Source organism: Triplophysa dalaica, chromosome 1, assembly GCF_015846415.1.
Source record: "Triplophysa dalaica isolate WHDGS20190420 chromosome 1, ASM1584641v1, whole genome shotgun sequence".
NCBI lineage: Eukaryota > Metazoa > Chordata > Actinopteri > Cypriniformes > Nemacheilidae > Triplophysa > Triplophysa dalaica.
In genome coordinates, this window is record NC_079542.1 from 16986123 (window position 1) to 17000071 (window position 13949).

The 13949-nt window shown below is 39.7% G+C and overlaps 1 protein-coding gene across 1 annotated transcript; it reads right to left on the bottom strand.

Moving 5' to 3' along the window:
* Positions 1-453: 453 nt before the first annotated feature.
* Positions 454-12856, bottom strand: sall1a (spalt-like transcription factor 1a). The gene is made up of 3 exons (XM_056745353.1): positions 11970-12856; positions 2431-5834; positions 454-1389 (listed from the first exon to the last, which is right to left on the bottom strand). Exons 1-3 carry the CDS (start codon positions 12040-12042, stop codon positions 949-951), a joined length of 3918 nt encoding a protein of 1305 aa, XP_056601331.1. The 5' UTR covers positions 12043-12856; the 3' UTR covers positions 454-948.
* Positions 12857-13949: the final 1093 nt, after the last annotated feature.

Below are 13949 nucleotides of genomic sequence, written 5' to 3' on the forward strand. Positions count from 1 at the left end.
GATGGACTTCGAGTAAGACTATGTACAATTGTAAAAGAATCTGATGCTCCACATGTGTATGGTGCGCTAACACACGATATGCAGTAGATGTTAACGAATATGCTAGTTCTTAGCAGCAATTTGAAAGCCCAGCAAATCTAAAATCTCAACAAAAATCTTTGCTCACTTCATAACGACAATGTGGACCTCTTCATGTTCTGTCATGTAACAACCATTTATGCGTTGTATGCTACAAGCACAAATAAAGAGTGAAAAGCTGAACACAGTTAAAAGCAAAATGAAACAACAAGTAGGAAGAGAAAATACTAAGGGCCAAAATAGACAGCTGAGTTGAAGAATTTTTTCTTTTTTATCTTTAACTTCTAAGAGAGAAAAAGGACTAACCTGTGTCCCTGGATTCATGAAACGTTGATATTTCTCAGATAAAAGTTACTACACATCTTGTAAACCATCTAGCACAGATAAGTGTACAGTATTTACAGCCTTAAGTTACACTTTGTAAGCTCTAAATCATTACATGAACATCAAGTTTTGTTAACACGTACTACAGATAGAAAATAATTTAATGCCATGATGAAGTTGTCTAACAAGGAAAGCTGATTTTCAAAAGCACACTTTAAAACACTTGTACAGAATGACTCTGCAGATAAAACAGAAAATGCAGATAAAACAGAAAATAACAAAAACTAAGTTACTGTTAATATTTCCACTTGGTTTTCGAGCAAGGTTATAATCACTAATAAATAAGCTCCGTAAAACTATAAGATGTTGTACATTGTACAAAGCGAGTTCTTTTCAAACTTTTCTTCATAAAGTCTTAATTGCAAGCAAAAGCTGAAATAGTTATTTTTTCTTGCTTTCCTCTTTCATTTACGCGCATACAGGGACACGTGTTTGGTCTGTTGAAGAGCGTATGTGTTTGTTCATGAGTACAACAAAAACTGTTTTCTAGTTGGTCACAATCTCCTTGTCCTCCATGAAGCGAGTGAAGCGGAAGGGAGTCCCATTTTCGTTGTTGGCCATTTTCTCAAGGCCAGCCAGAGCAGGATTGGGCTCGGAGTTATGCAGCCTTTCCATGCTGCCTGTCAAACCCCCGATAGGTGAACTGCCCCCGTTACCCACACTCCCTGACAGGGGAGGGGGCAGTCCTCCATTCTGGATAACAGAGATTTCGTTGGTCTTCATAGCCAGGCCATTTGAGAATGCAGCGGCATACTGATTCCAGAAGCTGGTTGGATCTCCATTTCCAGCTCTGCCAGTTAGGTCCTTTTGGAAGAGCTCTGGGAACTTTACAGGGTTGGTGCCTAGGAAAGCCATTGGACCGTCTACTGAAAGCCTGCGACCACGGCGAGCAGGAGCACTGTTCCACATGTGGGTACCCATGTGAACCTAGAGAGAGAGAGAGAGAGGGGGGGAGAGAGAGAGAGGGGGGGGGGAGAGAGAGAGAGAGAGGGGGGAGAGAGAGAGGGGGGAAATTGAAAGCAAAGGTTAAAAATGTGTGGATCTGGCAATCTCTTTTTTTAACAATGTTTAAAATTTGGAAACATTAAAATGAATAACACGTGAGATGATGCAATGGAAAAAGAGAGAGCAGCAAAATAATTAGTATCAAAATAGGCCCACTGGAAACAGCATGTGACTAATTATTAAAACGAGAGTACAATGTTTTAACATTGACTAAGTGAGACGGTGGTCTGCATATACAACAAATGGTCTGTGGTGGTCATGTGTCCTGAGAAAATTGCTCTGTCCACTCTCATTGTGTCGGACTGTATCGTAACTGACACTTGCCACCCTGTTCGCCCTTGAAGCATGTTATACATTCCCCCAATAGTGCTTTGTATTATTGTAGTAACTGTTAGTATGGCCCTGAACATAAGAAAGGTAATTTGTTTCAAGGCTGGTTATTTTCATGCTACCTCTCTAAAGTAACATCAGTGCATCGCATCACTACATTATCAAATAACATATTTTTCCTTTTCATACATACAGTTTGTGCTAATTTGTGATTTATTTGCAGGGAACATTTTAATTTAGATTAAAATTAATTTGCTTTGTGAATTGCCATGTAGTCTGTACGGTGTCAGGTTTCTCCACAGTCAACTTCTACATTCACTTACCCACACAAAACCCCTGAGATACTGTTTATCTGTCTGCTGGACTTTTTTGAAACTTATGATAAAAGAGAAACTTGTGCTTCTCAGGAGATAAACTCTGGAAAAATACTGAACACACCACTGCAAAGGGTGGTTGCCATTGGTAACTGTGGTTAAAGCCTGTTAAGTGAAGCATTTAACCAATCTCAAAGTTTTAGCCCAATATTCATAATAATGGGATGACTTAACATTTCCACTTCCCATTCATTATATATAAAGGCGTACAGAAATGTATGAAGAATTGGCATGTAAAATAACATTAAGTAACAATTACCTTGAGATTTCCTTTGGTGGTGAATGCTCGTCCACAGATGGTGCAAGCAAAAGGCTTCTCTCCGGTATGGGTTCGCTCGTGGATCTGCAGGGCACTGGAGGAGGAAAATGTTTTTCCACAGGTGTTGCAGTTGTGCTGCTTAGGCGTTCTCCTTGGTGGGGCAGCTGAAAGAACTGGAGAGGTCGAAGCAGATGAGGTCACCAGTCCTGAGGGCAAGTCTTTTACATCAAGTTGAAGACCATGAAGAAAGCCATTGACCTCAGTCTTCATCAAGGCGGACAAGGGTCCAACAGAAAGAAGTGAAGGAGTTGGGCTGGATGAAAGACTGTTGTTGGGCTCAAAGAGCTGAGAGGGCAAATCTCGCATCTGATGGGTCAGCATATGTTGTTTCAAGTTACCCTTGGTGGAAAAACCTCGGTTGCATGCGTTACAAATGAATGGTCTCTCTTTGGTATGGCTTCGGTAGTGAATATCCAAGGCACTCTGGCAGGCAAATGTCTTTCCGCAGATATCGCATGCTGTATTCTTAAAGGTGCCTCGATCACGGAAGGGGAAAATCATACTAAGAGGCTCTTTCAATGGATTAATTGAAGTAAGATCCAGAGCTCCAGGACTGGCAGAATGACTCTGCATAAGACCTGCGCTAATATACTCAAATGACAATGCCCGCTGTTGCCGATCCTCTAGACTTGGAGATTTTTGCTGTTGGTGATTTCCATTAGTGGGTGACGGTGCCTGCATGGAAGAGGTAGATTCAGAGACAGCTGGACTTCCGGCACTTTGGCTTTCAATATCACCTCCAATTGAAGAGGAGTCATTCGTGAATCTGTCTCCTTCCATGAATCCATTCTCCACTGATTTTTCCTGTCCACAATTCACTTCTTCTGCTATGTGGTTGGCACTCTTTTCCTGGGTTTCCATGCCTGACGACTCAATTGGTGTAGGGGATGAACAGAGGCTGTCTTGAGATGCATCAGCTGACTTTGGTGTGTGTGGGATGCTGCTGTCTGGTCCATCCTCAATTCCCTCCATATTTTCATCAGAGAAGTTGTCAAAATCATCAAAATTTCTCTCATCAAATGAGCCGGCATCAGAGCCCATGGATTCTGGGTAGCTGTCAGGAAGAGGGGTGTTAGGGATCTGGCCACCCATATGCATTCGAATGTGCTGCTGCAGTACCACAGCATTTGTGAACTTTTTCTGGCAAATAGGACAAGAGTGCTGGACCCTCAGTGGTGGCATTGCTCGATGGACACTGTAATGAGTTTTCAGGTTTCCCTTGGTGGTGAACGCACGGCCACACACTTTACATTTGAAAGGCCTCTCCCCAGTGTGTGTGCGGTAGTGCATCTTCAGGGCACTGTGGCAACTAAGAACACGGTGGCAGATAACACACTCATTGGGGTCTGTCACTTTCCTGTCAATGTTCTCAACCAGTTGTTGAAGTTTGGATGTTTCTGAGCCCTGCAAGGGATCAAGTAGACCACCAAAAGGAAACTTAGCTTTGAACTGCTCTGACATCAGGGGCATTAGTGGATTAGTGGCCATTGGAGGGCTGTTGGGGGTGGTGTACTTGATGGTGCCCTCTCCAGCAGCAATCACATTAGTTGTTAAACTGGAGGAGTGGTGGTTTTCTTCCGTTTTTCCATTTGAGGTAGGCAAGGTTGTGCTCTCAACCTCTTCCAACACCCTCTCTGTGTTTTTTGTGGCTGCTTCAGCTGGACCAGAGTCACTTTTAGCAGAATGAGAAGGGCTGCTTGTAACCAGCGAGTTATTCTCTTCCTTTTTGATAAATGGAGGCAGACTTGGTATTGTTGGTGGAAGTAACATGCCAACAGAAGAGGTCAGAGTTGAAAGTACAGGCTTGCTATCCAACCAGCTAGTAACTGGCTTCTCAGGGGGCATTGACATTCCATAGGGAATGCCAGTACTTGTTGGAATATTGTCTAAATGCTCTGGAACAGGGTATGGATTCATCTGAATGTGTGGAAACTTCTCCTTATGTCGCTGAAAGTGCACCTTCAAGTTACCACGGGTTGAAAAGCGATTTCCACAAATGTTGCACTTGTACGGCCTCTCACCTGTATGAGAACGTAAGTGAATCTGTAGAGCACTGTCACTACCAAACACCTTGCCACAAAACCTACATTTATGTTTGAAAAAAGCATCCTCTGAGCTACTTTTCGGTTCAAAAGATGCAACATTGGGTGGCTTGCCTTTTCTTTGAGCCAGTGCAGCCAGTGAGCTGAGATCTTCAACTGTAGTACCAACACTGGGCAGTGCACTGGAAAACATTGGATTGCCTGGTGGGGGCTGAGGTAGAAGGGTATTAGCCACTGGGTTCAAAATATTACTCATCCCAAAGGCTGGTGTGGATGGTTTTGAAAGTGATGGGTTTGCTAATTGAGGATGTAAGCTCCCCGTATGGCCCGGCCTCTTCTCAGAAGACTGGACATTAACTGTAGCTGCCCCCGGTGCTCCGGGGTTTTGAGACGACTCTCCCACATTAGAATTGTTCTGAGGTAGCTGCGCAGCATTAGCCATCTGTTTCAAACTGCTAATGCTTGCAGACTGGCTAGCTATGCTCTGTGCTAACCCTGCGGCAGCTGCCAACTGTTGAGACAAATGGGAACTAAGAGTGGTTAGTGGGCTAGCACCTGAACCTGAAGTGACTGGCGAAGAACTAGGTGGTACTTGGAGCTCAGGTGATTGGGAAGCTAACAGAAGAATCTGGTGACGGATCTGCTCGATGAGCTGCAGCTGATGAATCTGCTGCTGCTGCAGTGCCAAGAGCTGCTCCATAAGGGCTGGCACAGCCACCCTTTGTCCTCCCGCTGATCTTGTCTCTTGAGAGAACTGAGCCACAGCTACTTTGGTGCTCTGTAGGTTTTCAATAATGACATTACTGTTGATCATGGAAAAATTTCCCAGCTCAGTTAAGTTGCCCAGCTGAGGTAGTGAGGGAGAAATGGCAGAATTTCCCAAATTGGACCCAGTGCTGCCCAGAGGTCCATGGCTGCTTCCAGCACCCCCAAGTGGGCTTCCACCCACCGCATGTCCACTGCCATCCTTATGTGTAGCAGAGACTTCTGACACCTCTGTGTCCATGGCCTCCTCTTTGTCAAGTATATTCTGCTCCAAAAGGTCAGCCAACTCTGCTTGATCTGTGTTATTAGTTGTGTCATTCACCTGCTCATCCGGATTATGAGGAGAGGAGCCCGGGGAAAAGGTTCCGGAGGGAGACACTGGATTTTCATTTACAATTAGAACTAATTGATTCTTAGTGCAATTCTTCTGGTGGTGTTCAAGATCCGATAGTTCAAAGAACTCTGCACAACATCTGCCGCAGACATGGGCACCCGAGTCTTTGCAAGGGGAGTCGTCTGAGTTGGCCACTGTGTCCCCTGCAGAGGAAAATAAGGGAGGGGGGTGGACAGGGGGATTAGTGATTAGAGGGGTTTGTATCTGAAGAAGCAGCTTTATCTGTTCAAATTCTTTTGTTGTTAATCTTCTGTTAATCAGTTTAATGCTTATCCTCCCCAAATGTTCAAAAAACAACCATAAAATGGGAACAAATACCAAATAACACAGAGAAAAAAATCTCCACACACTACATATAGCTATGATGAAATAGGATAAGAAAAGAAACAAAATCAATAGCACTTTTACAATATTGCTTAAAAGTGATCTTTGAAGATGTGTATCAAAGTCCCATCTATTCAACCACCTTAGGTAATCATTTTCTTCAGATAATCCATCAGAACATAAAAATACTGTGAACTGAGAACAATGGGCCCTAATGAAATTTCATAGTGGGTCATTGATTTCCAATATTTCATACTCCTCAATGTCTACATGTCCACTAGGCACAAATCAACCATTTGAAGGACTTATTAGACTTTCAATTTGCTGTCAACTTTGCTCATTTTCAACCAACTGCAGGCATCTTGGACAGGTTATCCCTGTCACTAAACTAATTTGTATCCAGTCAGGCTGCAATCAGGACCTGACAGGAACAAGTAAGCCTTTATAGAATTGTTTTACCCTGTGTGGGATTTGAGAGAATACAATAAGATTGCTACACAAATTCATCAATCACCTATTTAGATTTTGTAGAATAATGGTCAAATCAGTGCTGACTTCTGACAGTGAAATGAAATTAAAGATTTATAAATTTTCATCAAAAAAATATTTTTAGTGCATGCATATGAATGATATAACAATTCAATTACAAAGATAAATAACTTTACAAAAAAAGAACAAATGCAGCTTTTTCAAATTGACCATCCAATACGCTTTCCTTTCGAATATCAAAAAAAGAGAAATTGCCTTCAGAAAGAAAAAATCCAAGCATGCAAGAAAAACTCTCCACTAGGGCTGTGGTTCTTCACAAGTTTCCTCATTCTTTCTCAACAACTCCCCCCCTGCCTTTTTGTCCATAAAAAAATCATGCTGTTTAACATACAAGTTGATTTACAAATTGCAATTCTTTATGAATCCCACTCATTGTAGTGCTTCGCTCTCAACATTTTCATCAGTGTGGAGATTCATTTGCAAATGAAACCCTTGCAAGAAGTGTGTCCCAGCCCTGTGGAGAGACAGGATGGCTCCCCATTGTTCCCCAGCATGGGAGTGTCAGAGCAGGGGAGTGGGGCGAGGGCCCAGCCTGCTCATCACGGCTGGCTCTAAAGCAGATCCTGTTTAATTCAGGGATTATCTTCCCCCTGTGTCTCTCTGAGCTGGGACATCAGATAACGCTAAAGTTGCCATGACAGTAAAGCCGTGTCTCACACAACCAATGTGTTGTGCAGACAGGAAAGTCAACTTTTTTGATGAAAAAGTTTTAATACTAAAAGTCTGTTGAAGTGAGGCTAACAAGCATAAAAAAGTGATTCAATTTAGTGTGGGGGTAGGTGAAAAGATTAGTTGGAAAGCAGTATTAGGCTGTAGCTAAGTTAAGACAAAAAAATTATTATGACGGCAAATAGAACAGTATTTTTTAAAAATGTAAAAAAATAAGTATATTATTAGTAAAATTATTGTAATCGACAAATTGCCATTTTATTTTTACTTTTAAGTGCAATGGTAATTATACACACTCCACTTGAGTATGGCGTAAATGTAATTCATGTTCAGCCCATAATTCCGTTATTCTTCATTTTATTCTGTGCAACTTGTTGCAGACAAGAATTATGTGTTAGAACACTAATCTTGTTGTGACAATCAGTTACTATCATGGTTCTTACAGTTCTCTAATACATATCTTACTGTATAAGTAAATGCCGTAATTTGTCATACAACAATAACGGAAAAAATGAAGAAAGAGCAAAAAACAAGAACAAGAACCTCAAGTAAGAACTCGCTACATAGCCTATATCCTGAAAAACTAATTTAAAAACAATTTAAATATACAGTACAAAATTCTTCGCTTCTATAAAAGCAAAAGCAAATTGCAGCAAAATTAGCAATGGCATTAAAATGAGCAATAACACATTTCAAATGTACCTCACAATGTAACCAAAAATTATTATTCATTCTATTAGACATTTAGAGATTGAAAAAATATGTATTTAAGTACAAAATGTAGGTTGGCATATGAACTAGTAATTTATAAACCATAATATGCAATATGAAGTTACGCCATATCAGTACAAAGAGATATTTTACTATAACCTAATAATAAAAATCATTCCCACGCATGCAAACACTGGTTAAATCTTTAAAAAGAACATCACAACAATAACAAAATAAATTAATAACAATAATCTAGTTTCAAACCTTAATTGTTTATTAAGGTTGAACATTTTTTGACTTGAAAAATATTTTTGACATTTTGTAGCTTGAATATTGAAGCACTTCATTAGACAAAACTAACAATGCTCAACGGGCAGCTCAGAATGCCAAATTAAGTCACTCTACAAAACGAAAATCAACACAATGTTGTCATATAGCTATTGTGCACTGTGCATGGCTGTATACTGAGCTGCAGATTAGTGTGCTTTAGTTTTTGAGAACACTTCTCTAAAGTGATGACTTTGGGTTGTCATCATCAGCATTGTTACAGAGTATGGTCAAACATCCTGTCCTAAGAAAATTAAGATAAAGAAGGTAGAGAATCAATGATGTGGTACGAATGAAAGAAAATAGTGAATGAAAAACAGAAGATAAATATAAATAAGATATTTCTTAATGTCTACGTTACTTTGCTCAGCTGCAGGCGCCGTGCTAGTTGTGACTTCCCAGACCAAGTTACTGTTCACTCACAACCTCTTTCTGTCTCTCTGTCTTTCACCCGCCCTCAACTTTCCCTCCGTGTCCCTCCCTCACTTTCTCTCGCAAGCTGGAGAAAACTTCCTACTGAACACTAGATGGTGTGCCTGGGAAAGTCTTTTCTGCTGGTCACTAAGCCCTTACCCTAAATTTCTGTGACATTCTCCTAAACAGGGACGGTGTGAAAGTAGAATAAAATACATAATCAAACATCAAAGCCACTTCCCAAAACTTCCACTATATACATAAACACAGGCAAAACGACAATATACTAAATCTCTGATGTTTGCAAAACACAACACGTTGCGTGCCCACTGCTCAGTGTGTGTTTTGGAGAGGGACCTAATCTCTCTGGGTGGGAGTGTGGCAAATTTGTCGAGGTGAAAGGGTAAAGCAGACACAATCCCACCCCTCTAGAGCAAAAAGAGCCCCTTGCTGGCTTTTGCACAGTGCGTGGAGGTCAGAGACATGGGACACAAGAACACACCGTGACCTGAAATCTCCTCACCTCCCCGCAGAGGGAGCCTGGCAAAGGTTAAAAAAGCTCTGCATCCCACCCTCAGTGACAGGCCAATAGGGACAGACTCGCTGCCTTAGTCTCTTCCTAATACCGCTTAAAATACCTCACAGAGGCTGCCAACCATGTGGAGAAACAGAAGCTCTCCTCTAAAATTTTCTCAGGTGAGAAGGCAGCAAGGGAAGTTTACCTTTTAAAGAACTTTTATAAAGGCCTGGTGCACACTATGGATTACTAAAGAAAAAAAAACAAGCAATGTCTGCATATAAAAAGATGATGCACATAGATCAGCAAACTCTAAACTACAGATTATACATTTACCTCTCCTTTAAATAGGCCTAAACTCTATTTGAGGAAGTTTTGTTTTGCTAGGTCAGCTTACAGCAGTTGACAAACACTGCCATTCACTTCTTTATTCAATTTGAAAGGGAAAATCCTGCAATTTTGCGATTTTGAAAATCTGTGTTATTTTTTATTCTGACAATTTAGCAGTAATCACATAAACTTCTGGATGCCCTTTGCATGAGAGTCGCTAAACAACTGCGTATTCTGCAGATCCGGCCTATTCTACTATACATTTATCTTAAACAGTCAAGCCCAGTGTACCTTAAGACATTGTTTTTCTTACATTCAAAAATAACTCTTGAAAGTTAGGATTTGTTGACAAAAGGCAATTAAAAATGCACATATCTGTATCTGTATATATATATATTTATACGTCTTTTATATAAATCGTAGTACGCATCAACGCATTGTTGTTTTGACAACAATGGTGTCTTTAGACAAATGGCAACTGGTATCTAAAGCTGCAACGCTTAGCACTTTTGCTGGTTTTATTTTAGAACACATGAAACCAGAAAAATGGTTAAAAAAACTGCTCGCTATACTCCAACTTTTAGTGCAATGCTCAGAGCGTGAAAGAGATTAAAGTCTTCATGTGTACCTTTATTAAAGAATACGAACATTATGGGAATTGTAGATATACATTTAAATACGTTTAAACTTTGTCTTTGCATTGACGTAATCAGTAGGTAATTTCTGTTACATTCTTCACGTGTTTCTAAACTTTAAAAATACTTCCTAAATACGTACATACTTAAAATAAAAATAGCCTACTTACTGAAAATTAAAGCTTGATAAAAACTTAAACGTACAAAAATATTTGGATCTAAATTCGATATGAAACAAAATCCTTACCTCCTCAAAGGTCCCATTCTAATCAGCAACATGATCGCCTACTAAACATTGAGTTAAGCAAGAGATACACCGTTTTCCGAAATACTCCGATTAAAAAGCGCTTCACAGAGGCACTTTACCGAACAAAATGTAAGGTATGCACTATACATTCTTTAATAGCTTGAATGTAGCCTATATGTGCCGGCCTTTGATGTATGCAATTTAAAAGAAGTAAAACAGGTAGCCTACAAGCTACAAATCCATGGCCAATGACTGTTGCAAAATATTTTAGTCACTGAAACAGAAATGTTATAACGAGGAAGACTTTAAGAACATATAAAATATAAAAGAAAATTAATAATTATCATTCGATTTTGACAGTTCTGTAGGCTACAGCTCCAAACACAATATTTTTTGTAAGCTTGTGCAACCCGAATTACGTTCAAGATATTTAGTAATTGTTGGTTTTGAAACCTGGCAAAACACTGTAACAGCGGTGATGTGTGAGACAATGTGTATTTCCAAAAATGTATGTCATAGGTTTCTAATAAGTCAGTTATTGAGCAGAAAACTGATTGTAAGCATTTTTAGCAGACATATTTAAATAAGATCTCGACTGTTGGTTCAAATACACATATTCTGTACAACATTTTTTGTTTTAAGAGTATAAATCGTAATGAAATAATCCTGACTTTATGCGATTGTGAATAGCATGTTGTTTACCGATAGCCTCTGACTACAGGCTCTGTCATTCTGATTGTGACACAATCTCAAAAAAAGTTTAATCAAAGTTAAAATATCGATGAATCACAACAATTTTGCACAATTTGCTGTTCGCTTATTAAGCTATAGGCAAGGTTGCATGATAACGTTTTTGAAGAGGGACTGCGACAGGCATAGTTGTCCACTCGGGTAACAGAGATAAAAACTTTATCTGCATTTAACAAAACGAATATATATGCAATATATATAAACCCGGATTGCGGGCTATAACAAGCAAGAGAGATGCAATATCTTAACCTACAGAAGATGGAAGGAGGAGGGGGAAAGCTAAAACCACGCGAATCCCCACTTATGTGGACAACTTAAACGGGCCAGATCAAAACAAATTCGAGAATCTTTAACTTTTAACAATGACTTTTGTCTAAACAATTAATTGCAGTTCCTAATAAAATAAAGCACTACTTGACTGTTTTTACCCTTCCTCCATGAGAGACACCTTGAAACCAACTTAAATAGAATATCCAATTTAAATAGACTATCAGCTACCAAAATATTACTAATAATGAGAGATCTTTAAAAACACACCTTTAAAATCTTGCTTCAGTTTTAGTAAGGTGATTGTTTTGATGACAACACAAGTAGACTAAAACTTTCCAAAACAGAACTTCGATAATAGCACTTTGCCTTAGTAAGATTAAAAAGTCCTAATCCCTGAAATTAAAAAGGTTTGTGGGAAGTAAGTAAAAACTAAAAGTACGTAAAACTAAAATGTATTAAAAAACGTTTAGACAAAAATGTTTTTAGTCAAATGTTAGTTAAAAGTGAGTTTGTGTGGAAAAGGGCTTAAACTCACCATTGTGCGCGGTAAGGACCAGCTGCGAGTCGGTCTGGAAATGCTGCGGCTTCGCTTGTTTCCTCCGCGACATGCTGGCTCACGCATCAGCCACGAAAGAATAAAAATACTATCAAATCTGCTCAAAATTACGGAAATGGAGCCCATCCACCGCGCATGTGTCCTGTTATGATTATCAATAATGCCTCACGATTAATCATGGAGGGGGGGTCCTCTGAAAGGCGATTGGCACCTTGCCAGCCCCTATTCAAATGAAGTCTCTTTAATCAATTAGCCTCTGATTTGCTGGGGACTCTTGTCTCTCTTGCTGCTCCCACCCAATGAGTTGATCCGTGTGGAAGAAAGGCTGGATTTTCCAACTCCCTTTAGATACAGTTTAACCCTTCTTAGCAACCATCTGGAGGCTACGTTAGAGCTTAACTTGGTCACTTCAGGAATGTCAATTTCTCGTTAAAGACACCAACCGTATCTTTTAATCTTTCGGGTTATCAAACTGCTGCTCAAAAGTTGCAATTCACCAAAAGTGTCCGGATAGCCAAACTCTTTCCGATATCTCTTCGCAGAGCCTTTCCAGCAGACTTTTCCGCAGTTTGCCTTCTCGGAATGGTGCGTCGCGTATCCTCGTTCGTGATTGGCATTAAAGTTGTTGTAATTCAGTCCCTGTATGACTGCAAGCACACCGTTTCTAACCTAGTCGGTCTTTCCTCAAGGCAACTGGGGAAAAAGTAGGTCGGTTGAATGAGTTTCGTGCCTAATGGCAACAGTCGGCGTCTCGAAAGTCCAAAATCAAATGTCCCAAATCAGATTCATCTGATTATTCTCGAACGGGATCAGTAACACGTTTTCATCACACGCCGCATTCAGCGAACAAACAAACTTTAAGGGCCCATGCACAACGGTGAGAAATCGAGAGCCCCACCCCTCTGTCATTCTATTGGTCACTGCTCTGTTCTATCATAGCTCTCTGTCCCTTTCAGTCTCGTGCACCCACCTCTCCTTCCCACTCTCACTATCTCACCGCACGACCGAAAGACAGAGAAAGCGCGCACGCTTCCCACCGAACCTCTGAAGATGAGAGAAAATAACACAGTATATATGAAAATAATTTCGCAAAGCAGATTTATGTTAGATTTGTTTCAACGTGTTTGCTAAAAGGAGAGTTCACAAATAATGTCTCTTAATTTTTTTGGTCTGGAAACCAATATTTGCACAGATGTAATGAGGGTGAAACAGTTTACGTGATTAAACCTTTTTGTTGTTATTTTGTCGAACAAAAGCCGCCTTTTTTAAAATAGCCTATACTGATTTTAGTGTCAAATAAAATAAATGGTCGGTTTAAACATAAAATTTCTAGTTTAGTTAAGGTCACAATATGAGCAATTTTCTTAGTTGTTTATTCAATTTAATAATTTTTCATATTTTAAATGTTTTCAATATATTTGTATATTTTTCTTACCACACTTTCGCATAGTAATTTTTTATTATACAAACACTTCGGTGTTTATCAGATAATGTCTATAAGATAATATCTATACATTATGTCTAATGTTTTTCAATATCCTGCATAACGTGTTCAATTAAACGAATAATAATAATTCAACTTTTTTTTATTTATAAAGAGTGTTTTGAAGAAGGAAAATTTCCCCACCGGATCGTATTGCAGCGACCTGCAAAGATTTATGTCCTGAAAAAGACAAACGAAGCTATCAGTCTAGCTGATTTTGAGAAATGAAGATAATAACGTTACTATGGGTGATGTCTGGGATGCCATTATTTCTCACTGAATATTTAACGAACTGCTGCCGGCGAGATGGATCAGGTCCTATAGCGTCAGCTATCTATACTTAAGGCGACTGTTATTTACTTATTAATGAAAGAAGAGAAGAGAAGATGGAGAGAGAGAGAGGTAAACGGAGAACGAATACTTTTGGTTAGAAAAAAATGACATACGGAGGAGAAATCAATATTCGACTTACCTTT